The 22,427-nt window shown below is 67.0% G+C and overlaps 11 protein-coding genes across 11 annotated transcripts; 5 read left to right on the top strand and 6 right to left on the bottom strand.

The window, feature by feature from the left end:
- Positions 1 to 15: 15 nt before the first annotated feature.
- Positions 16 to 1,322, bottom strand: MICPUN_54318 (predicted protein; the record flags this gene model as incomplete). Its single annotated transcript, XM_002503065.1, has 2 exons — positions 16 to 286; positions 401 to 1,322. The coding sequence occupies 2 exons, from the start codon at positions 1,320 to 1,322 to the stop codon at positions 141 to 143; spliced, it is 1,068 nt and encodes a 355-aa protein (XP_002503111.1). The 3' UTR covers positions 16 to 140.
- Positions 1,323 to 2,807: 1,485 nt separating this feature from the next.
- Positions 2,808 to 7,676, bottom strand: MICPUN_59093 (predicted protein; the record flags this gene model as incomplete). Its single annotated transcript, XM_002503066.1, has 2 exons — positions 2,808 to 5,114; positions 5,178 to 7,676. The coding sequence occupies 2 exons, from the start codon at positions 7,674 to 7,676 to the stop codon at positions 2,808 to 2,810; spliced, it is 4,806 nt and encodes a 1,601-aa protein (XP_002503112.1).
- A 161-nt stretch (positions 7,677 to 7,837) lies between these two features.
- Positions 7,838 to 8,500, top strand: MICPUN_59094 (predicted protein; the record flags this gene model as incomplete). The annotated part of the gene is made up of 1 exon (XM_002502716.1): positions 7,838 to 8,500. The coding sequence occupies one exon, from the start codon at positions 7,838 to 7,840 to the stop codon at positions 8,495 to 8,497; it is 660 nt and encodes a 219-aa protein (XP_002502762.1). The 3' UTR covers positions 8,498 to 8,500.
- Positions 8,501 to 8,702: 202 nt separating this feature from the next.
- Positions 8,703 to 11,648, bottom strand: MICPUN_83126 (hypothetical protein; the record flags this gene model as incomplete). The annotated part of the gene is made up of 3 exons (XM_002503067.1): positions 8,703 to 9,928; positions 10,151 to 10,250; positions 10,350 to 11,648. 3 exons carry the CDS (start codon positions 11,646 to 11,648, stop codon positions 8,703 to 8,705), a joined length of 2,625 nt encoding a protein of 874 aa, XP_002503113.1.
- Positions 11,649 to 12,561: 913 nt separating this feature from the next.
- CAO2 (chlorophyll a oxygenase) lies at positions 12,562 to 13,599 on the top strand (the record flags this gene model as incomplete). Its single annotated transcript, XM_002502717.1, has 1 exon — positions 12,562 to 13,599. The coding sequence occupies one exon, from the start codon at positions 12,562 to 12,564 to the stop codon at positions 13,597 to 13,599; it is 1,038 nt and encodes a 345-aa protein (XP_002502763.1).
- A 128-nt stretch (positions 13,600 to 13,727) lies between these two features.
- On the top strand, positions 13,728 to 15,497 carry FTO (FATSO protein; the record flags this gene model as incomplete). The annotated part of the gene is made up of 2 exons (XM_002502718.1): positions 13,728 to 15,012; positions 15,085 to 15,497. 2 exons carry the CDS (start codon positions 13,728 to 13,730, stop codon positions 15,360 to 15,362), a joined length of 1,563 nt encoding a protein of 520 aa, XP_002502764.1. The 3' UTR covers positions 15,363 to 15,497.
- Positions 15,404 to 17,701, bottom strand: MICPUN_59098 (predicted protein; the record flags this gene model as incomplete). The annotated part of the gene is made up of 3 exons (XM_002503068.1): positions 15,404 to 16,646; positions 16,816 to 16,941; positions 17,134 to 17,701. The coding sequence occupies 3 exons, from the start codon at positions 17,699 to 17,701 to the stop codon at positions 15,583 to 15,585; spliced, it is 1,758 nt and encodes a 585-aa protein (XP_002503114.1). The 3' UTR covers positions 15,404 to 15,582.
- Positions 17,702 to 17,793: 92 nt separating this feature from the next.
- On the top strand, positions 17,794 to 18,567 carry MICPUN_59099 (predicted protein; the record flags this gene model as incomplete). Its single annotated transcript, XM_002502719.1, has 1 exon — positions 17,794 to 18,567. The coding sequence occupies one exon, from the start codon at positions 17,794 to 17,796 to the stop codon at positions 18,565 to 18,567; it is 774 nt and encodes a 257-aa protein (XP_002502765.1).
- Positions 18,568 to 18,641: 74 nt separating this feature from the next.
- On the bottom strand, positions 18,642 to 19,661 carry MICPUN_59100 (predicted protein; the record flags this gene model as incomplete). Its single annotated transcript, XM_002503069.1, has 2 exons — positions 18,642 to 19,478; positions 19,581 to 19,661. The coding sequence occupies 2 exons, from the start codon at positions 19,659 to 19,661 to the stop codon at positions 18,642 to 18,644; spliced, it is 918 nt and encodes a 305-aa protein (XP_002503115.1).
- A 121-nt stretch (positions 19,662 to 19,782) lies between these two features.
- MICPUN_59101 (predicted protein) lies at positions 19,783 to 21,084 on the top strand (the record flags this gene model as incomplete). The annotated part of the gene is made up of 1 exon (XM_002502720.1): positions 19,783 to 21,084. The coding sequence occupies one exon, from the start codon at positions 19,783 to 19,785 to the stop codon at positions 21,082 to 21,084; it is 1,302 nt and encodes a 433-aa protein (XP_002502766.1).
- A 306-nt stretch (positions 21,085 to 21,390) lies between these two features.
- MICPUN_82663 (predicted protein) lies at positions 21,391 to 21,816 on the bottom strand (the record flags this gene model as incomplete). The annotated part of the gene is made up of 2 exons (XM_002503070.1): positions 21,391 to 21,588; positions 21,751 to 21,816. Coding segments are annotated over 2 exons (264 nt in total), but the record flags the coding sequence as incomplete, so codon positions are not given.
- Positions 21,817 to 22,427: the final 611 nt, after the last annotated feature.

Genomic DNA, 22,427 nt, shown 5'->3' on the forward strand with positions numbered 1-22,427 from the left:
GACTCGGCACGTTAATAAAGCGCAGCTAGGTGACTCGGCACGTTAATAAAGCGACGGTATCATATAGTCCGACGCGCAGAGAACGCGCGGGGTGTGTGATTATAAAATACGGGTTCTACTAGACGTGAACGGCGTCGCGATCACGCCGTGAGGGCGGCGGCCTGCGCGGGCTGCTGCAGCTGCGCGCGGAGCTCTCGGAGCGCACGTTCCTTCACCAGCCGCGACATCTCCGCCCCCTCGGCGGCTCTTCTGGCCGCCCTCGCCGCGCGCTTGGCGTCCTTCGCCTCGCGCCTCGCCGCCTTCGCCGCAGCTTTCCGCGCCGCCTTTTCCGCGGATGCCGTCGCCTTCAACGCGATGAACGCCCGCTTCATCGCCGCTTTCTTCCCGTGCGCCGCCGCCGCGCGCTTCGACACCCTCCTCCTGTTAGCCGCCTCATCCGCCGCGACGCCGCCGTCGACCGAGGCCGACGGCGCGCCCGAGCCAAAGGTACCGAAGCTCCCCCCCTCGGAGACGCTCCCGTTGAAACTCGCCCTGACGCCGCCGAAGACTGTGCCCTGCGGCGGCGCCTGCGCCTGCTGCTGACCGGCCCAGCCCAGCATCATCGCCTGCTGCTGCTGCATCATCTGTGAAAACGCCTGGTACTGCTGGAACTGCTGAAACTGCTGGTACATCATCGCCATCTGCTGCTGCTGCTGCTGCTGCTGGAGCGCCGAGGAGGTATCATTCATCGGCGAGCCCCCCGTCGCGTTGGACCCCGCGGGGCTTCGACCGCCGGGTACGCCGGGGGAACCACCCGCGACGGAGCCCGCCATCGGCGCCAACATCGGCGGCGCCATCGGCATCATCATCGGATGCATCGGGTGCCCCATGCTCGGACCCGACGCGTAGCTCATCGCGGGCGGCGTTCCCGGGTGCGCCATCGTCGCGGGACTGGGGTTGAACCGATCCGACGCCTCGTCGTCTTCGGACGCGTCGGACGCGTCGGATGACGCGTCGGACGACACGTCGGATGACATGTCGGACTCCGATTCGGACTCTTCACCGGGCTCGTAATCGGAGTCCTCCTCCGACGAATCGTCAAACTCCGAGTCGGTCAAGACGCGAGCCGCCGTCGCGGCTTCTTTCCCGCGTCCCAGCGCGTCGAGGTCAACCTCAAGCCCGCTCTCCCCGAAGATGGCCGCCGCGAGCTCGAGCTTGCGCGCATCCTCGGGCGCGAGCGGCGGCGGCGGGGGCTCGTCGTCGTGGGGCGGCGTGCCCGGCGACCCGCCCGCGGCGTTTCCCGAGTCGACGCCGTCGAAAGGCCCGGGCGTCCACCGCGCCATCGTTTTCCCGAGCGCCGCGCCCGGTGGGGTGGGAAGCAACCCGCGGATCAGATCGCGGCCGATTCGAGTCGCCTCCTCGAACACCTCGTTCTGGATGGAGACGTCGGCGGCGTCGGATGGAGACTCTCGCGGCGACGGCGGCGGCAGAACCTCGCCCTCGAGTAGCGCCTCGCCGCCGATCATCCCTCTTGGATCCATCGGGGACTTGACGAGCCACTGGGAGTTGTCCTCCACGTGAGATGTCCTGTGTCCTGCGCCCGGGGTGTGGGTGTTCGCGCCCGTGACCGTTACGTGACCGTTACGGGCGTCCATCGACTCGTCCATCGCGTGGGGCGATTCGCCGATGGATTCGTCGTCGACGATTGCGTTTTCGAGCTCGGCGAGCGTCTCCGCGGGGGCGACGTCAACCGGCGCGTTTTGGGGCGCGATATCGACCGGCGCGGGCGTGTTCTCGACGGACGCGACGTCAACCGGCGCGGGCACGCCGCGAACGACGCGGACGACGCGGCCGCCGAGCCGCCGAAGGGACACCGCGGCTTTCACGAGGATGGGATGCTCGCGGAAAGCTCGCGGGTTGACGTTGTGTGGGAGATGCCCGTACAACTTGGCCGCGGCTGTACCGACCGCGGCGCAGAGGAACAGGGGCAGCGCGGCGCCCGCGGGGGCGGGACGCGCGCCTGCCGCTCGGACGCGTGCGCGGCGCGCGAATCGGCCGTCTTCTCGGGCGGATCCTCGGGCGGTCTTCTGTTCGTAGGCGACGAGGGAGGGATGCGGAAACTGCGTCGGGTCCGCGTCGCTGAATCCCACGACGCGGCGGGCGCCGGTGAAGGTGGCCGCGCGGCTCGGGTCGTTGGACGGGGAGCCGAAATCGTCGGGGGTGGAGTCGAACGGCGGCGCGGGGTGGGTCGCCGGTGCCCGGGCGGGAATGCGCCTCTCCGGGGACCCGGGCTCGGGCGCCGAGACCGCCGCGACCGGGGACGATGCGGGCGTGCGTGAGGATTCCCCGTCGCGCGGGGCGACCGCGGGGGACGCGAAGCCCGCGGGGGGCACGTCGCCGGCGGTCATCGGCCGGTCCTCGGGGGCGACGACCTTGATCCCGAGCCTGTGCTCGTTGAGGAAGTCGAAGGACGACGACAGCGCGGAGCCCGGGTCCAAACCCGTCGCCCTCGCGCGCTTGAGGCTCGAGGTGAGATCCGACGCCCTCGGTTCCGGGGCGGCGTCGCCCGCTGACCGCGGGGCGGCGTCCTGGACCGCGACCGCGTCGGGCTTGCCCATCGCGGGTGAGGAGGCGTGAACGGCCGGGAACGGGTGGTGACTCGCGCGCGCTCGACGCGGGGTGTCGAGCGAGGCGCGGCGCCGTGTGACCTCGGCGCGTCCCAGGGAAACCGTTTCCGCGGTCCCCTCGCCAACGGTCTGCGATTCGCGCGTTTGAATTTCACCCGCGATTTCCAGTCTCATTTTTATGGACGTTTCATGAAAACCCACTCACCCGAACAGCGAGCTGAAGAACCCGCCAACCGGCCCCTTCGTCCCGACGGACAGCTCCTCGCGCGCAGCCTCCAACCTTCCCACCGCGAGATCCAGCCTCCGCTTCACCTCGGCGTCCGTCTCCGTCAGACCCGCGTCTATAGAAGAAGAAGAAGAAGAAGAAGAAGAAGAAGAAGTCTCGAAAGACCCGAAAGTTGAACCCCGCGTTAAACCCTCCGAAGCGCTCCGAAGCGACTTGACAAACGCGGCGCCGTCTTCGCCGCCGACGACCGACTCCGCCACGTTCCTCCAAACCCCGCACTCGTCCCCGCCGCGCCTCCATCCCTCCAAACCCGCCTCGACGAGTCTGACGCACGCCTCGGCCGCGTTCGCCGCGCGCCTCGCGTCCTCGCGCGGACCCGACCCCAATTTTCGGGCCCCAGTTCCGCTTTTGCCCTCGGCGGCGTCGAGCAGGCGCTGACCGCTGAGGCTCGACGCGCGGAGCGCGTCGCACACCGCGGCCAACTCCGGGAACGTCGGCGACGCGACCGGGCTCGCGGCGTCGTCGTCGGTTTCGAGCGTTTCCGAGCCGTTTTCAGGGCCCAGCGCGAGCGTCGCGAGGTGGTCAAAGTGCGCGAAGCGCGCGACCCACCTGGGAGCGTCGGCGAGCAGCGCCTCCGACAGCGCCCCCCGCGCCTCTTCGCCGAGGCGGTACCCCGAGGTGGGAAGGGCGCGAAGCGTGGCGAAGGTGGCGAGGGCACCCGCCGAGAACGCGTTCCCTCCCGAGCGTTTTTGGTTCCGGAAGGTCCGATTTTCCGCCCACCCTTCGATCAACACTCGCTCGGCGGCGGCGGCGCTTTCGGCGAGTTTCGCGGCGGGAACGTTCGCGCCCGACGCCGCGAAGCGCGCGAGCGCCCCGGCGATGAGGAGAACGCGTTCGGGGTTTCCGATTTTTCCGCCGTTTTCGACCGTTTCGTTGTTCAACTCCGAATCGGTGTTTTCGAGCGTTTCGTTCAACCCCAAACCCGCGGCGGCGTCTGAGACGCTCGAGATGACGTCGGATGGCACGCGCGGCGCGAGGCGGTCCGGCGACTTGGCGCACGCGTGGGAGAGCATCCGCAAAAACTGCGCCGCGGCGGCGCCGCCGTCGTCGTCCGCGGCGGTCGTCACGCAGCGAGCGCATCTCTCGCACCACCGCGTCCAGTCCGTCTCGTCCCCCGCGTCGTCTCCCCCCGAAGGGTGTCCTGCAGGTCCCTCCTTGTCGAGAAAGAAGGAGATCCTCGCCGTCTCCGCGAAGACCCGAGCCGGGGTGGTGAACGTGTCCTCGGCGAGGGTCCTCCGTCGAAGCGCTCCGGCCAATTTCCGCATCGACGACGTGTCGAACACGCCGTCGATCTTGTCAAAGACGCCGCCGAGTCTGGTGACGGTCTCGTCCAGGGCGACGAGGCACCGTCCCGCGGTGATCACCTCCCCGTAGGTCAGCGCGGCGACGGATTCGGGATGCGAAATCTTCGCCGCGAGGCGACTCACCACCGACTGAGGCGCCGCGACGCTCTCGATGAAAAATCTGCCGCGGCCCCAGTTCCCCACCGTCGCGAGGGACTGGAGCATCTCGACGTAGGCGCCGGGTTCGAGCGGAGTGTCCGTGCGATGACGTCGTTTGCACTCCCTGATGATGTTCCACGTCAGCGATTTGACCATGCTCGGGGTGATCGGGGTCATGAATCGCTCCTTGGATTGCTTTGGGTGTTTCGCGGCGACGTGACCCGGGTGGAGGCGCTCGTGATTCTCCTCCATGTTCCGCACCAGGTTGGCCACCGATCGCGTCAGGTCCACCAGATCACGGCCCTCGTACTTGGCCCACTTTCCCCACGGGTACTTCGTCTCGTGCTGCTCCAGGAGCGCCTTTTTCAGCAGAGGCCCGATGGACGACTTCGACATCAGCTTCCAATTCATCGGCTTCTTCGAATCCTCCAAAGGTGCCAAGAGCTTCAGCACCTCCGCGGCGTGTTCCCGCGTCATGTGGCTCACCGAGTCACTGAGCTGCGTTCTGAACTGATCCATCAGCTCGGTGTGCGTGGGACCCGGCGCGTTCGCGAAAGTCTTGTGCCATTGCGTCAGGTGATCGAGCACCCCGCCGCGGCCAAAGTAGTACGCCTCCTTCGACTTGGGCGAATCGGTGAACAACCTTCGCGTGCGCAGCAACTCCGCCATCCGCGCCTCCACTCGGGACTTGACTCGCTCCCCGACGACGGCGTCGCCGTTGAACCCGTCCAGCATCCGAACCGCGCGAGTGAACCCGTCCATCGCCACCGACTCGAATTCCTGTAAACCAAAAAAACACGTCATTCAATTTGCCCACACGAAGAAAGATTAAAATAAACTCACCGGTATCCCGTCCTCAGCGGCGCTCAGCAAGTCGCGCAGCGCGTGGTTCGACACCTTAAAGACGCCGCCGTTCGTCGGGTCCCCTTTTTTCCACCCGACGCCGCGAAGCTCGCAGAAGCACCGCAGCAGCACGGCGGCGGTCCCGGCGGGAAGCGTTCCGGACCGCGCCAGTGCACCCGCGGCTTCGTCGAGCCCGGCGATCATCTCATCCGTAGGCGGCGTCAGCGGCGATGAGCGCGGCGACGGCGTCGCGTCGTCTCCACGCGCGCCGTCTCCATGCGCGCCGTAGAACCAGGCGGCGGCTCGAGCCAGCGACGCGAGCTGCGAGCCGTCCAACTCGCCGGCTCCGACGCACGCCGAGCGAAACGCCGAAGCGAGATGCGCCGGAGACATCACGAGATGCGCCGGAGACGTCGTCCTCTTTGCCTCTTTGCCGAACGCGTCCATCGCCGTCTTGCACTGCTTGTCCAGCAGCCGCGCGGCTCTGGCGGGGGGCATGCGCGTGAGCGTTTCGTCGAGCGTTACGCGCATGCGATCGACGACGGGCGGAGCGCGAACGAGGTTCGGGTCGAGTCGGGTCATCGCGGCGTCGTACGCGAAAATGGTCGCGACGGCGTCGCCTCGCGTGAACCGTTTCTCGAAACGCTCCAAGCACCGCTCCAACGCCCCCGCGAGGGACCCGGTGACTTTCCAGGGAACCGCAGAGGACGTCTGCGTTTGCGCGAGCGCCGCGAGGGCTAAGATCGCGGAGCCCGGGAACCACGCCTCGACGTCTTTCTTCTCGCAAAAGTGTTCAACGCATGTATCGATCTTCGCCTTGAGCTCAGCCGGAATTCGTTCGTCCAACCCCGCGGCCTTTCGCGCCTTGGCCAGGGCGTTGACCGCGGTCAGGAACAACCCGGCGCCGATCTTGTCGTCCCCATCCGCGATCGCGTCGAGCACGACGTCCAGCGAGGTCGTCAGCGCCGCGACCAACTCACGGTTAGCTCGCCCCGCGCCGTGTCGCGCGAGGACCCTGTGCGACGAGAGTATCGACATCGCCGCGTGTGGGGTCAGTTTAGCCCTTCCTTCTTGGGGGTCACTCGCGTCCCAAACGTCGTCGATCCCGTCGGGGTCCGAACCTCCGACCTCCGCTTCGTCGACGAGGCGTCTCACCAGCCCGACGTTGATCGCGTCGACGGCGCGAGTCAACCTTCCGACCTTCCGTCCCAACGTGTCGATCCAGATCGCGACGCCCCGCATCGCCTTGGCGAGATCGTCCGCGGACATGTCGTCCCCCGCGGTTCGAGCGACCGCGTCCACCAACGCCGCGTCGGACGCGCGCATCGACGTTTGGGCTCCCCGAGCGGCCGAGGTGATAAACTGATTTTTCGTAAACGTCCAGCCGCCGCCCCCGCCGGGATTCGAACCTCCGACCTCCGCATCTTCTCGCGTTCTCGCCACCTCCGCGTCACGCATCTCGCGTCGAAGTTTCGCCGAAGAGAAGAGCGCGACGGCGGCGTGCTTCCCGTGCATCTCCGGCGCGCACTCGCCGAGGCGGGCGTCGAGCGCGGTCACCAACGCGTCCGATGCCGGCCTCCCTCTCGCCACGTTCATGACCATGAGCGCGTACATGCACCTGGTAGCCTCCCTCGGGCCCATCGTGCACGCCGTTCGCGTCACCGCGGACAGGAGGAGGTCCACGGAGGGATGCACGCGAGTGTTGGTGTTGATTCCGGCTCTGACGCCCCGCGAGGGCGCGAACATTCCCCCCGGGGCGCTTTTTCGTCCAGCCGACGATGGTCCATCGTCGGAGTGTTCCCCGGAGTGTTCTTCTTCGTCCTCTGCATGCGTGACGACGCGCCGGTCCCGGTCGGTGGAGTCGACGAGGAACATTCCGTTGGTCGCCATCTTCTTCAGCGCGAGCGCGGCGGCGCCGCCGTCGAACACGTCGTGGTACTCCTCGACGAGATCGCGGAGCTGATCGAGCGGGCACCGCGCGACGTCGCGATCGGTGACGGATCCGTGGATCTCGCGCCGGGGTCGAACGTGCGTTGGGTTGGACGCGACGGATGTCGAGGCGACTTCATCGTCGTCGTCGTCGTCGTCGTCGTCGTAGGCGGCGATGTCGTCGTCGTCGACGGCGGCGAAGGCTGCTTCCGCTGCTTCGTCGTCGTCGTCGTCGGCATCATCCGCGTCCGAGTCATCCGGCGCGTCGTCGCCGGCGACCGTCGACAGACCCCGCCAGTGATCCGACGCGGACGCCCACGACGTCGCGTGCATCCGCGTCGCGCGGCGCGACGTCCAAGCCGCGGGAGGCGCGTAGCCCGATGGACCCCCTCCGCCCGGGACGCTCGGCGCGGTGATCGCCCCGAGGTGCCGATACCACCGCGCGTCGACCGTGCGCAGCGACGCGAGGCGCGTCCCGATGCGCGGCGCCGCGTCCCACGAGACCGAACCCGACGCGCGACGCGCGCTCACCGCGAGGAGCGACCCGAGCGCTCGTCGCACCGCCCCCATCTCCTCGTCGTCCGTTCGGTGCCCTAACGCGATGTTACGATTTTTTGTTGGGGAACACAAATAACGAACCGAGCCGAGCCCCTCTGCCGACGAAGAATCGCGAACCGGGTCGTCCTTGCGCTCTCTACGGTCCGGGGCACTTGGACGGGGCGCGGGGTTGGATGCCAGCGATTTGGCGGCCGAACGTGAGTGGGCCGCTCCCGGATGTGGACGTTGAGGTCGGGGTGACGGAGGACGCGTCGAGCAAGGGGACGAAGCGGAAGAGGGCCCCTTACACGAAGGGGCCATGCGAGCACGGGGTGAAGTACCGGTCGAAGTGCAAGGTGTGCAGCGCTTGTCCGCACGGTCGTGAGCGCAGATACTGCAAGGAGTGCGGTGGGTCCTCAATCTGCGAGCACGGTCGTGTACGCTCTATATGCAAGGAGTGCGGTGGGTCTCAAATCTGCGAGCACGGTCGTGAGCGCTGTAGGTGCAAGGAGTGCGGTGGGCGGGGAATCTGCGAGCACGGTCGTCAGCGCTATAGTTGCAAGGAGTGCGGCGGGGGCTCAATCTGCGAGCACGGTCGTCAGCGGTCTAAGTGCAAGGAGTGCGGTGGGTCTCAAATCTGCGCGCACGGTCGTGTGCGCTCTCAGTGCAAGGAGTGCGGTGGGGGTGGAATCTGCGAGCACGGTCGAATACGCTCTCGGTGCAAGGAGTGCGGTGGGGGCTCAATCTGCGAGCACGGTCGTCAGCGCTCTCGGTGTAAGGAGTGCGGTGGGGGCTCATTCTGCGAGCACGGTCGTTTACGCTATCGGTGCAAGGAGTGTCGCGCCGCGAATTAATGAGAGTCGTGATGAATGTGCCTCGTCGCAAAGGCGCCGGCGGCGATGGGCGCGCGGGTTCCGCGCCACGTCTACGAGGCGCGACCGCGATGGACGCATCGCAAAGGGAGCCCGCATCGGTACGACCGAGACTCGCGTGTGTGTCGTGTGTGATCCAAAGGCTGGCTCAGACTAATCTTAGGACTAATATCCGACGGCGCCGGGCTCAAACCTCCAGGAGCGGCCCGGCTCGCATGGCCGCTTCCCTCCTCCCCGCGGGCGCGTCCCCGTACGCGGTCGTCCTCACCCGCGCGACCCGCCCGCCCCCGACGCCCGCCACGATGCCTTCCATCGTCGCCGCGCTCATCTCCTGCCCGTGCCTCGCGCCCGCCGCGCGCGTGATGCTCTCGTTCATGAGCACACCGCCGAGGTCGTTACACCCGGCGCGAAGGAGCTCGCCCGCCATCTCCGGCCCCATCTTCACCCACGACGCCTGCACGTTCGTCAACCCCGCGGCGCCCAGCGTGAGCCTGCCCACGGCGTGCGCCAGGACGCACTCGCGGAGCGTCGGGCCGCGCCTCGCGTAACCGGAGCGGTACGCCGGCGCCTCGAAGTGAACGAACGGAAGAGGGACGTACTCGGTGAACCCGCGGCCGTTTCTGGAAACGCTCGCGACGTGCGCGTTACGCAAACGGAGCAAGTGCCTTGCCCACGCGTCCGGCCCGTCGGTGTCCACGTGTCCGAACATCATCGTCGACGTCGTGGGGACGCCGGCGTCGTGCGCGGTTGCGACGAGCTCCAGCCACGAATCCGTATCGAGTTTATCGGGACACAGCTGTGCCCGCACCGGGTCGTCCAACACCTCCGCCGCCGTGCCGGGGAGGGACCCGAGGCCGGCGTCCTTGAGCTTTTTGAGAAACTCGCGGTGGGTCAAACCGAGGGTCTGCGCGCCGTGGGACACCTCCAGGGGGGAGAACGCGTGGACGTGGATACCGGGCGCGCCTGCTTTCGCCGCGGCGAGGATGGCGAGGTAGTCGTCGCCGGTAAAGTCCGGGTGGATCCCGCCCTGCATGCAAACCTCCGTGGCGCCCCGTGCCCACGCCTCCGCGGTGCGCCTGGTGATTTCCTCCATCGCCAGGAGGTACGGCTTGCCCCGGAGTTCTTCCGCGGCGGGTCCCTTGGAAAAAGCGCAAAACGCGCAGGATAAGGTGCACACGTTGCTGTAGTTTATGTTGCGGTTGACGACGTAGGTCACGACGTCGCCGCACTGCGCCGCCCGCGCCTCATCCGCGGCGGCGCACACGGCGTCGAAATCGGCGCCCCTCGCGCGCAGCAGCGTCGCCACCGCGGCCTCGTCGATGTCCATCTGCGTCTGCGAATGCGAATCAAAATCCGACTTGGCACCGCCGTCGACTTCGCACAGCTGTGAATGTTCGAGCGCGGCGAGCGAAGCTCCGCGGCGTTGAAGCCTCTCGATCGCCGCGCGAACGCGGGGAGAGCCGCGGGGTGGTCCGTCCGACCCTCGCGCGTCACGCGGACTTCGGCCGCCGAACACGGCGCCGTCCACGCCGACGACGTCCGCCGGCTTCGGGTACCTCGCCGAGAGCCACGGCTTCGTTTGTCGCCGGTTCGTCTTCGGCTCGATCGCTTCGTCGGAAGACGAATCGTCGCGACCCGGACACCATCCGGATGCCCTCGCGAAACCCTCCGAGTCTGCCAGTACCCTGACGTACGGCGCGAGACGCGCGTCGATCCATCGCTCCAACCCCTCCGTCTCGTGGACCCTCACGGGTGACAAAGAAAAGCCGCATTGCCCGGTTTTTTCGTCTTCGTCGCGAGTTGTCAGCGTCGCGAGCTTGGATCGTTTCTGTACGACGTACCGCGCCTGCGCCGCGAGCCTCGGGACGAGGGAGTAGCCCTCCTCCGCGGTGACCCGCGCGAGCTCCGAGAGGTGCGGCCACGGCGCCTCGGGGGAGACGTGGTCGGGAGTGACCCCGGGGGAAACCCCGCCCCAATCGCTGACGCCGCAGCGAAGCAACCTTCGCCAACCCTCGCGGTCGCCGACGGGGCCGCCGCCGGCTGCGTCGTCGGGCTCCGGCGTGAGATTCGGGGGAACCTGGATCTGCGTGACGGGTCCGAAGATCAGGCGCGCGCACGCGGCGGTCCACGCCAGCTCGTCGAGCGACGGCTCCGGCCAATCGCGCATGCCGGTGTTCTCCTTGGCGCGAAAGTTTTGGACGATGACCTCCTGCACGTGCCCGCGCCATTTCCGATCGCTCTCCCGGATGGCGAAGAGCGCGTCCAGACGCTCCTCCCTCGTCTCGCCTATCCCAACCAGTATCCCAGAGGTGAAGGGCACGTCCAACTCGCCCGCGAGGTCGAGGGTTCGAATCCGAGTCGCGGGCCGCTTCGACTCGCAATTAAAATGCGCCGCGCCCGGCTCGTCCACCAACCGATCGGACGTCGACTCGAGCATCAGCCCTTGCGAGACGCTCACCTCCCTTAACTTTGCCAGCTCCGTTCTCGTCAGAACCCCCGCGTTGCAGTGCGGTAACAGGCCCGTTCGCGCCAGCACGGCGCTCGCGCAGTGCGCAAGGTAATCCACGGTGGACTCGAAACCCATCTCGTTCAACTCGTGCTTCGCGGCTGGGTACAAAGCCTCCGGTCTGTCGCCGAGGGTGAACAGGCACTCCGTCGCGCCCGCGACGCGCCCGCGCTCCGCCACCTCGATGACCTGCTCGAGCGACATGTAGATCTTGCTGCCCGCCTCGGGATCTTTCGCGAATGTGCAGTAGCCGCATCGGTCCCGGCACGCGAACGTCAGAGGGACGAACACCTTGGGCGAGAAGGTGACGATGCCGGGGTCGGGTCCCGCGGCGCGAACGGCGCAGGCGGCGTCGCAGAGCGACGTGAGGTTCAGCTCGGATGTTAGGCGATCGATCTCCGAGCGCGTCAGGTCGCGCGCGCCCGAGGCGACCGCCGAGATGAGGTCGTCGAGGTCGTCGCTCGAGGTCGACGTGGAGGCTTCGCCGCGATGGGAGGCACCCGGACGAGCGGAGAAAACGCGCCCGCGGTAGCGCTGCCCGCGGTCCGCCCGCCGCGCGTGTCCCTCCCGCGCAACAGTCGCCGCGCGGAGGGACGTTGCGGAGCATGACAGCGACACCGACGCCATCCGATACCCGTGTCGCGTCGTCGTGTGTCACGCCTTCCACCTTTTGACGACGGCGAGAACCTTTTTCGCGGTCGCTTCCTTCGTTGGGTCAACCAGTTTGCTGTTAACCCCACATCGATGGCAGACTGCCCGCGCGTGCCGTGTTTCGTCAAATGCATCATCTGGGGATTCGTCTTACTAAAATACTCATACGAGAAGCCATTCCGCTCGGAAAGAACAATGCCGAGTGTGCAGTTGGGAGCAGTGAAGATTCTTGGGAGGCGATTCCCAGAAAATCGAATTCCGGCGCTCTCATTGGCCGAACGCTGGTCCAGTCATCGAAAACGTCCAGTTACCAACGAGCCCTGCACGGGGGTTCGGGTGACGGGCCATTGCACGACGCGGCGCCTGCGCACCGCGACCGCCGCCTCAGCCAATCGACGCGGGTGTCGATAAGAACGTGCGCGCGCGGTATTGAACGCACGAGCGCGGGTCGCTTAAGGACCCAGACTAGGAAGCGCTCGCCGGTTTCCGCGCGCCCGTCGCGACCGCGGTTGTGGAGAGGTTGACGATGATGATGGCTTGCGCGGTCGGGACGCGCGCGCCCGTGGCGCGCCTCCCGCGCGCGTCCGCGATCGGCCGACGCGCGCGCGTCGGTGTCAGGGCATCCGCGGCTCCCAAGCCGGGCCCAAAGAATCAGAAGGTGCGTCGCGCATCCTTCGCTCGCGCGCATTCCGGATCGCACCACGCGCGCAAAGTTTCCGGCACCCGCGGGGCGTTCCGCATCATCTACCATCGCCCGACGCTCACCCCGCCCCTCCTCCCGCCCGCCCCGACCGCACAGGCCCGCGACGCCACCAAGCTCAGCGCGGTGATGGCGCCCGAGACCAACGTCTCCGCCGAGGAACTCGCCGCGGAGGCGCGCAGGCGCGGCATGGGCCGCAGGTTCGCCGACGAGCGGTCGCTGGACAACCCAGGCGAGCTCAAGGGCATCAGGAACTTCTGGTACCCCGTGCACTTCTGGTCCAAGCTGACGAAAGGCGACGCGTCGCCGGACTTTCCCCTCTTCGGCGAGGAATGGACGCTGGTGCGAACGGACGCGGCGGGCGTCGCGGCCGCCAGGGCGTCCATCGCCTTCCCTGGATGCGACGAGATGGCGTCCATCGGGGACGGCGGGTGGGTGTGCCGATCCGTCGCCGACCCCGCGATGCACCTCCCCATCGGCGTCAAGGACGGCCTCGTGATGGTGTGGCCCGGGAGCTGCAAGCCGGACGCCGCGCTCCCCGGCACGTTCAAGCCCCCCGAGGGGTACACCACCCACGCGGAGCTCATCATCGAGGACGTACCCGTGGAGCACGGGCTTCTCATGGAGAATCTGCTCGACTTGGCGCACGCGCCGTTTACGCACACGGGGACGTTTGCCAAGGGATGGGGGGTGCCCAACTTCGTGGAGTTCGTCACCGCTCGTCTGCGTAAGCCCGGGGACGGCTGGCACGACATGGCGAACGGCCTGAACCTCTCCGCCCTGGGCGGGCAGAGCGGCAGCTGGAACCCGTATCCCATCGACATGAAATTCGTCGTCCCGTGCATGGTGGATTCTCACATCGGCATGTCGCAGGCTGGCGCGGCGGGTGGCGGGGCGCAGTTCGAGGAGGGGGTGCAGTGCGCGGAGTGCGCGAACCACCTTCACCAGCTGCACGTGTGCGTCCCGTCCACCCCCGGGCGCACCCGGCTGCTCTACCGCATGAGCCTGGATTTCGCCGGCTGGGCCAAGTGGGTGCCGGGGATCGAGCTGGTCTGGACGGAGATGGCGAATCAGGTGCTCGGCGAGGATCTGAGGCTGGTGACGGGGCAGCAGGACAGGATGCAGCGAGGCGGGCGGGTGTGGGCGCACCCGGTGGCGTACGATAAGCTCGGGCTGGTGTATCGCAGGTGGAGGAACTTCTCCGTCGGGGACTCGTGCGAGCTCTGAGCTGATGGAAGCTGAGGGCTGGGGCCCCCTCCACTGCCGCTGTATTTTTTGACGAAGGTATTTTTTTAATAAATCGGTGAGAAACACCACACGAACGCCGCGCGCCGGGTCCCTCTCGCGTATCCGAGATGGGAAAGAAGCACAAGCCGCGGCCCGACGACCGCGCGCGGGTCGTCGACGCAAGCGACGTCGGGGGCAAGGTCAAGAAGAAGAAGGCGAACGGGGCGACGATGAAAGCTTCTCGGCGAAAAGGCGGCGGTGCGTCGGCGAACGGCGACGGGCGCCCGTACGACCCGAGCAGGACCCTCTCGAAGCCCGCGCCCCCGCCCCCGGCGTACACCCCACGCGTCCCCACCGGCGCGTACATCACCCCCGAGCACGACGAGTACGACGCGTGCGTGGCGCGATCGTACGTCGGGTTCGTGGTCGATCCCCCCGACATTTTGCCCGACGAACTGCACGCCGACGTCGCCGCCGCGTTTAAGACGATGGCGAAGCGGGGTCTCTTCACGCGCGACGTCCTCGCCGCGGGAAAGACGGTGTCCCCCACGTTCGTGTCGCGGACCCTCGTCGGGGAGCGCGGGATGACCTACCACTACCAAAAGCTTCGCATCTTCGCCTTGCCGTGGTCCGACGAGGACACACCGGAGGGGTCGCCGCTGCGCGTGGTTCGCAGACTCAACGACGCGATGAAGCGCCGGTCAAGGGCGCTGTTGACGCGACATCGCGATGCGCGCGTCCCCGGGGACGTCACCGGCTCGTGCGAGTTCAACGTGACGCTCATCAACTTGATGGAACCCGAGCGAAAGGAATCCGTCGCGCTCAAGGACGAGGGGCAGTTCGGGATGGGCAAGGCTTCCGTGTCGTGGCACTCGGACTCCTCCCTGCAGGACACGAGCACGGTGGCGGTGTACCACCAGACGTCGGGCGGCATCGACGGCGACGACACGTCCTGGCACGTCGCGCTCAAGTGCCTCGACGGGGTCACCCCGGCGCTGCGGGTGCCGCTTCGTTCGCACTCCGCGTACTACATTATGCGAGACTTTAACCTCCACCACCACCACGCGGTGCTCAACGGCGACACCCGCCGGTTCAGCTCCACGCATCGCGTCGCCGTCACCGCGAAAGACACCTTCGATTACGTCAGAGGTCGGTGCGAGCGCGCGCTCGCCGTGCTGCCCTCGCTGAAATGGCGAGCGGGTAGATGGCCGAAAGGGACCAAACCACCGAGGGACGCGAGTAGTACACAGCTGTCCGACGCGGTGCGGGTGCTTGGGGAGACGCACCGCGAGGTGGAGTTTCAGTGGATACGGATGTTCTGGCTGCAGGGCACGAGGCACGCGGCGCAACACGACGGGTACTGGACGCGACGGATCGAGGAGCTGACGCAGGCGTGGGACGTGATGGAGCTCGGTGCGTTTATTTTTTATTTTCGAAGGTATTTTCGTATGGGCAATTACATTGACGTCGTGTTTTTTTTCACAGGTTTGCGTTTCGCGATGGATGCGTGCGCGAGAGCCGCGGATGGAAAGGCGAAGGCGGAGCCCAGAGCTTTCGAGATGCTTCGGTACCTTCTGGAGACAATCGCGGAGCTCAGGGAGGAGCACGACGCTCGAACGCAGTCCGGGGCGTACGCGCAGGTGCCCGACGATTGCAAGCCGGTGGACCTGCCCGGCTTTGACGACTCGTCGCCGCTGCCGCGGAACCTGAGGCCGGTGCTCAACACCCTCGAGCGCCATCGACGGAGGGCGCTCGACCGATAGACGTACGACACGTAGACGCACGCGGCGGTTGGATCGTCGTTAAACGAAAGTCTTGTAGCTGCTTACAACATGTGTGCGCGGGGTGTTCCGATCCCGAACCGCGTAGCCCCGGTGTAAAATCAAAGCAATTGTATGCTCGACCGCTCTTCGTCGCCGCGTGGTGGTACAATCAATGTGCGTCGCGTCGCGCGGAGTCGCCCTCCCTCCGCTCCCGGGGCTCTCACTTGGTGGACTTACCCGTCCTCTTCGTCTTCTTATCCTCCGTCGTCGGGGGCTTGCTCGTCGCCGGGGGGGGCTTGCTCGTCGCCGGGGCGTCCCGAGCCGAGTTGCCGAGTTTTCCCTTTCTCCCGGGCTCGTCCACCTCGTTGGCGCCGTCGTTGGACCCGTCCCCGCTGGACGCGCGCTCCATCGAATTCGGTCGCTCCTCCCCGTCGTCGCTACCGTTGCCCTCGCCGCCGCTGGCGCCGCCCTCGCCGCCGCTCCCGGACCCCTGTCGCGTGTGCTTGAGCTTGAGCTTCTCGTCAACGCCGGGCTTGAGCTCCGCCTGCGTCGGCGCCGCGCCAGAGTTTCCCTGCGGCGTCGAACCCTTGTTGACCTGCGCGGTGGCGGCGGGCGCGGCGGGCGCCCCGGGCTCCGTCTTCTGGCTCTGCGGCCCGTCCTTGTTCGAAGCCTTGAGCGTCTGCGTCTGTCCGCCGCCGTCGCTCCCGTTGCCGCTGCCGTTGCCGCTGCCGCCGCTCGCGTTGCCCGCGCCGCTTCCCTTCTCCGACTGCGCCGCGGGGTTGCCCTTGCCGCTGCCGCCGTCGGAACCCCCCGACCCGCCCCCGTCGTGCGCGCCGCTTCCCGTCCCCCCGTTGGCCGCGCCGCCGCCGCTCCCCTGCCCGCTCCCGGGCCCGTCGTTCCCCTCGCTGCCGCTTCCCTCGCGCTTGTACTCGTTGCCGGAGCCGTCGCCGCCGCTGCCGCCGCCGTGACGCGCGCCCGGACCGGTGTCGCCGCCGGAACCCTCCCCGCTGCCGCCCCCGCTGCCGCCCCCTTCGCGGCTCGGCGAGTTCTCCATCGTGCTCTCGCTGCATCCCTGCAGGCGCTTGAGGTACAGGCGATACTTCTGGAGGTGGCTCGCCACGTTTTCGCGCGTCAAACCCTCCACGTTCATGAGCTGCATGATCGTCTTTGGCACCGCGTTTTTGATGCCGAGGTGCGACACGGCGTCGACGAATCGCTTGTGCAGCGGCGGCGTCCACACCAGACGCGGGCGCTTCAGGGCGTGCGCGTGGTCGTCCTCGGAGCCTGTCGAAAGTTCGGGGAGGGATCGGGGATCGAAGGTTGAGGGTCGGCGCGAGGTTCGTGCGTCTCGGATTTGTTTGATTTTTTTTCCGACTGACGCGCCATACGGCAGGACGCGAGATGGGAGATATTTTGGAATGGGAGGAGGATATTTTGTTCGGCGGGCGCGCACCCTCGAGTCCCATGGACATGCCGGGCTCCTCGCGCGATCGCTTGAACGCCTCGAAGCTTCTGGAGTGTTCCATGCCAGCCTGGTACGCCATCATGTGCTCGAAGCTCACGTTCGGATCCAAGTGGCCTGCGGCGAGGGCGGGAGATCGGCGGTTGGTCAGATCAGTCGCCTCTCAAGAGGGCGCGATATTTTTTCCTCAACGACCCGAGGCGAGGGGAGAGTGGCGCGGCGACGGCGATGGACCGAGGCGCGGTCGCGACGATCGGGCGCCGCACTATTCTGGGTAAGTTCGGTTTCGTCGATGAGGGATTGACGCACCTTGGGAATGGCCCATGCCCCGATCGCCGCCCTGGCCGAGCGACCTCCCGTAGGGGTCGTAATGACCCCCGGGCCTCTGCGCGCCGAACGGGGCCTGGTACATACCGGGGAAGCCGTAGGGGTTGGATATCGCCGCCGACGCCATGGCGGCCGCGGCGGCGGCCTGGGCGTTCGCGGAACCCGGAGGGGGCATGCTGTGGTGGAAATTTGCGTACGGTGGGGGCATCGAGGCCTGCATCTGAGCCGCGCCCATGGGGTCGTGATACGAGCCCTGCGCAGCTCGAGATTCGCCGTTGGCGCGCTCTCCGGACTCCTGCGACGGCGGCGGCAGCGGGTATCTGTAGCCGTTCATCATCTGGATTCCGAACGCGTTGGCCAAGGACGGCGTGAGCAGCTGAGAGTTGGTGCCGGGGAGCTGCTCAGGCCGCGGCAGGCCCTGTTCCCACGCCCACATCACCTCCGAGGGTGGCTTCCCGGTGGTCCCGTTTCCCGTTTCCTCCTTCCCCGGCTTGGCGGGGGGCTCCTTCGCGGCCTTGCCCTGATCCGTCTCAGCCACCACCGCCGTCATGGTTCCACTACGGTGGCGGCGCGATGAGTGCGGGTATCTGTATCACTTCCTGCGCGCGGTTACTCCGATCGCCGCGGTCACGCGCGTCGGTAATGCGTCGACGCGTCCGTCGCTTGGAGGGGCGAAAAAAGCGACGAAAAAGCGACAAAAAGATCCCGCGATTCGAAGATATTTTCGCGAAAAAAGCAGCCAACCCGTGGTTCGCAGTCTTGGGATTGGAATTCCCACGCGACGCCACGCAAGCTGTGACAAAATCTGATTCGGTTTCTGATTTGGGAATTTCGTCACTGGAAACCTGTGGTGAAAAGATCTGGGGTTGTGCCTCGGATGCCTCGGATGCCTCGGATGGCCTCTCGCGTGCACCGGGGCTTGATTGGCACAGCAATCGGAAAAGTAAGTGTCGAGGCGTTGTTATCCTCGGAACCAACAACGCTCGATACGCACACTCACGACGCATCCTCACGCACGCTCGACACCGCTTGACGAACATGACCACAGCCGCGATCGCTCGCCGCGCCTTCGCCGCGGGCCTCCTCTCGCCCGCGACCTTCCGCCCCGCGCTCGCCGCCTCGGACCACCGCACCAGGGCCATGGGTGTCGTGACGGACCACAACCTCGGCAAGAACCTTGACGACGCCATTCACAAGGCCGAGAGGGCGCGAGAGGACATCTGGTTCCGCGAACACGACCTCGACGCGCTCCGTGACTTGTATAAGAAGGCGCGGAAGCAGGCGAGGCACTGGAAGATGGAGGGCGAGTCGGTCAAGACCGACGCCGCGGAGCTGAGCGAGCTAAAGGAGTTGGTGAACGGCAAGCTGGACCAAGCCACCATGGAGCGGCTCATCGACTGGAAGCATCACCAATGAAGCGCCACCGATCTCACCGACAACCTCACGGAGACGAACGCGCTTCAACACCGCCACCGTCGCGCCAACCTCACTCACGTCGAAGATAGCTCGTCGAAGAGCCGAGCCGCGTCGAGCTCGCGCCGTTCGTCCTCTGTCAACGCCGCCAGCTGTGCCGCCTCGTTCCTCTCGCGGATCCTCGCCGCGCGAAGCAGCGGATGCGACCGCCGATCCCTCTCAATATCCACGCACTCAATATCCGATGCACCCGGCGATCGTTCGATCGAGAAGACGACGACGTGCTGCCGAAGGGTAGTGTCGTCGTCCTCCAGCGTCTCCCCGAATGCGGCTGAGGCTCGAAGTCGACGATTGGCGAGAGCTCGGTACAGCGCCTCGTCGAAACCGTGCCCGCCCCATCGACCGCACGTCTGCGCGATGGCGATCATCGGTCGCCGCCGCCCGGCTGCCGACCTTACGTCCCCGTCCCCGTCCCCGTCCCCGGGTGCCGACTTTTCGTCCCCGTCCCCGTCCCCGAGCAACGCATCCAGGCATCGCGCCAATGCGGCTGCGCCTGCTTCCGAGTACACGAGGTCCGAGCCGCACACCAGATCCCACCCGCCGCCTTCGGAGTCGACGAATCCCTCCGCGTCGTTCCAGTCCAGCGCTCTCGCGATCGGGTGCCTCCCGCGGGTGCCTCCGCCGGCGAACTTGGCGAGGTTCCGTTCGAGCCTGTCGAGCGCGCCACCCTCGGTCGTCTCCGTCGCCGTCCAGGACGCGAAGCGCGATGACATCTTGAGCGCGAGCCAGCCGGTGCCCGCGCCGAGCTCGAGGATCGCCGCATCGCGCGCTCGCAGGCGCGCGCACCTCTCGGATTCGAGGTACCGCCCGAGGACGATCGCCGCGGGCCACACCCTGCCGCTGCAGTGCGACGCCTGCGAGGACGGGGTGGAGGGTCAACAATCGACGGCGAAAAAAATCTCCGCGGGGCGGTGGAGGATGGCGGGGGACGGGGGGGGGCGCGGATGGTGGCGTACCTCCACCTCGATGCCGAGCTCGCCGAGCTCGTTGGTGGCGAGCTCGACGGAGGAGCCGAGGCCGGGGGCAGGCGCCGACATCCGCGCCCGGACGGAGTGACTCCTCCGCTCGTCACGTCCCCTCTCGGCTGAAATAACTTTTCGTCAAATCTCCGGGGTCTCCGTCACTCGGCGGCGCGGCGGAAGCGGAGCATCCGCCGCGATGTCCGCGACGTCCGCAGCCTTCGTCGCCCCCGTCGCGCGCATATCGTCGCGCTCGACGCGGCGCCATCGCGTCCACGCCCCGATCGCGCGCGCGGTCGCGCCGTCGTCGTCGTCGTCGTCGTCGTCCGTTCATCCTGTGCGCGGCGACGCGCTTCCCACCTTTCCCGGCGGTTGGCTGGGCCCCGACCTTGCAGCGGACCCGGGCTCGTGGACGCACAGGCTCACCGATGACGAGGTCGCGGAGCTCGACGCCGCGCTGGCGTCCGCGGAGGCGGCGGGGCTCGACGTCATCGACCTCACCCCGGACACCTTCCCGCTCCCCACGCTCAAGACTCGACTCGACGCCACGAGGCGCGAGCTCGTCCACGGCCGCGGGCTCTGCCTGTTCAGGGGCGTCCCGGTCCACAGGTACACGCCGTGGCAGAGGTGCGCGGTGTTTTACGCGATGGGCGCGCACATGGGCTGGACGTGCCCGCAGAACGCCCGCGGTCACGTCCTCGGGCACGTCAAAGATCTGGGCGCCGATCCAAACGATCCCACGACTCGAATCTACACCACGTGCGCCGCGCAACCCTTCCACACCGACAGCGCCGACATCGTGGGGCTGATGTGTCTCGAGAACAGCACGACGGGGGGGGAGTCGATGGTGGTGTCCTCGGTGGCGGTGTGGAACGAGCTGGCGCGGACGGCGCCACAGCTGGCGCGAACCCTCTTGGAGCCATTCCCGGTGGACCGAAAGGGCGAGGTGCCCCCGGGGAAGCGGCCGACGTACGACATGCCGGTGTTTCACAGGCACGGCGCGCGCGCCAGCGACGTCGACGGCAGCGCGGTGACGGTGTGCGTCGGTGCGGGCGAAGCGGGAGATTCGGAGGGAGGGCGCGAGGGAGGGTGCGAGCTGCTCAGCGGGATTTACGACAGGAACTTCATCGACGCCGCGCAGGCGCGGTTCACGGAGGACGACGGCGTGCCGCGGCTGACGCCGACGCAGATCGCCGCGCTCGACGCCCTCGACGCGACGTGCGACGACCCGAGCGTCCGTTTGGACATGCGCCTGGAGCCCGGCGACGTGCAGTGGCTTCACAATCACACGACGTTTCACGCCAGGCGAGAGTACGGCGACGGGGAAGGAAAAGGCCCGAGCAAGAGGCACCTCCTGCGGCTGTGGATCACCCCCCCGGACGCGAGGGCGCTGCCGGGGGCGTTCGCCGAGCGATTCGGGGATCTGCGCGTCGGGGCGGGACGGGGCGGGATCAGGGTGGAGGGACAGACGCCCTTCTGCGCGCTCGAGCCTGGGGCTTGAAAGGTCGCAGAGTGCAAAAGCGTAGTCGCAACCGCAAAGCCAGAGCCGAGGCGTCGTAGGTGGGTAGCCGCGGCGTCGTGCGTTATCCCAACGTAATCCCAACGTTAGTAATCCCAATATCGCTCGTGCTTATTCATCGAAAGGCCAAAGCTATCTGACGATCAGGCCTCCCGCCGCCCCTCCCTGGAACATCCGACTCGTCGGAATCCCCCCTCGAGGAACCGCGGGCCTGTCGACGACGAACCCACACGCGCACACCCCCTCTGCTAATACCGATTAGACAGCCTAATAGCAATCAGCAACCGCTTACTCAGTGTCGTTGGTGGCGCGGGTGTAGATCTGCTGCTTGGAGTGCAGGGTCACCGGCTTGATGAGGCCCTTCGCGATGAGGATGGCGATGGCCTTGCGCGCGAGGGAGCACGTGATGCGGAGGCGGTCGGTGAGGATGGAGATGGAGATCATCTTGTACTTGGGCACCTCGGCGAGGAGCTTGTCGTAGGTGGACTGTCGAGTTCGAACGGAGAGGGAGGCGAAACGTACGTCAGTGGCGAGGCTCTCGAAGACGTCCCGACCGTGAGACGTCTACGGGTGTAACCCTAAAGGAAAAATAACCCCGACGCGACGGGGCGCGCGCGACGTCGCGGACGGGACGCGAGCGATTCTCACCTGCTCGAAGAGGACCTGGTTGTTGGCCTTCTCCTTGGCCTTGCCCTTGGACCACTTCTGTTGACGTTAACGGGGGATCGGGGTCGAAGGTCAGCCATCGGTTCGTCGGCACTGCACGGCTTTTCGCTCTCGCCTCGCCACTGGAGTGAGCAAAAGGCGGGATGGGGCGCTCGGAGATGGAAGAGAGCGGCGGGGATTCGCACCTTCTTCTTGGCCTTGCCACCGGCAGCGGCCTTGGCGGCCTTGGCGGCCTTGGACTCGGGGGCTTTAGGGGGCTGTGGATTGGATGGGGAGGGGGAGCGCAGGTCAGTCACCGGGATCGAGGTGCGAAAAACCCTAGTGGCTCATTTTCCGCCCAGCCGCGCCCGGAGATGCGCGGTGTCGAGGGTCTCGCGAACCCCCGACGCGCGCATCCGACCGCGGACGGTTCGGGGAGAATCGTGAGGTACGGAAGGGGCGCTCACCATCTTCGAAGATACTCTCCTTCGTCGTGCAAAGAGGACGAGGTCGGCCGCGACTCGGGCCTTTTGTTCGAGGCGAGCGGGGCTCCACCAGTCCGACCGTCAGTGTTGGGACGGTTGCAAAAAAACGACGGTCCAACGACGAAGGCGGATCGACGGGAGGCGAAGAAACGCTTTCAACGCGAATCATCGTCGTTCCCGCCTCACTCGACCTCA

This window comes from Micromonas commoda, chromosome 6, assembly GCF_000090985.2.
Source record: "Micromonas commoda chromosome 6, complete sequence".
NCBI classification, from domain to species: Eukaryota; Viridiplantae; Chlorophyta; class Mamiellophyceae; order Mamiellales; family Mamiellaceae; genus Micromonas; species Micromonas commoda.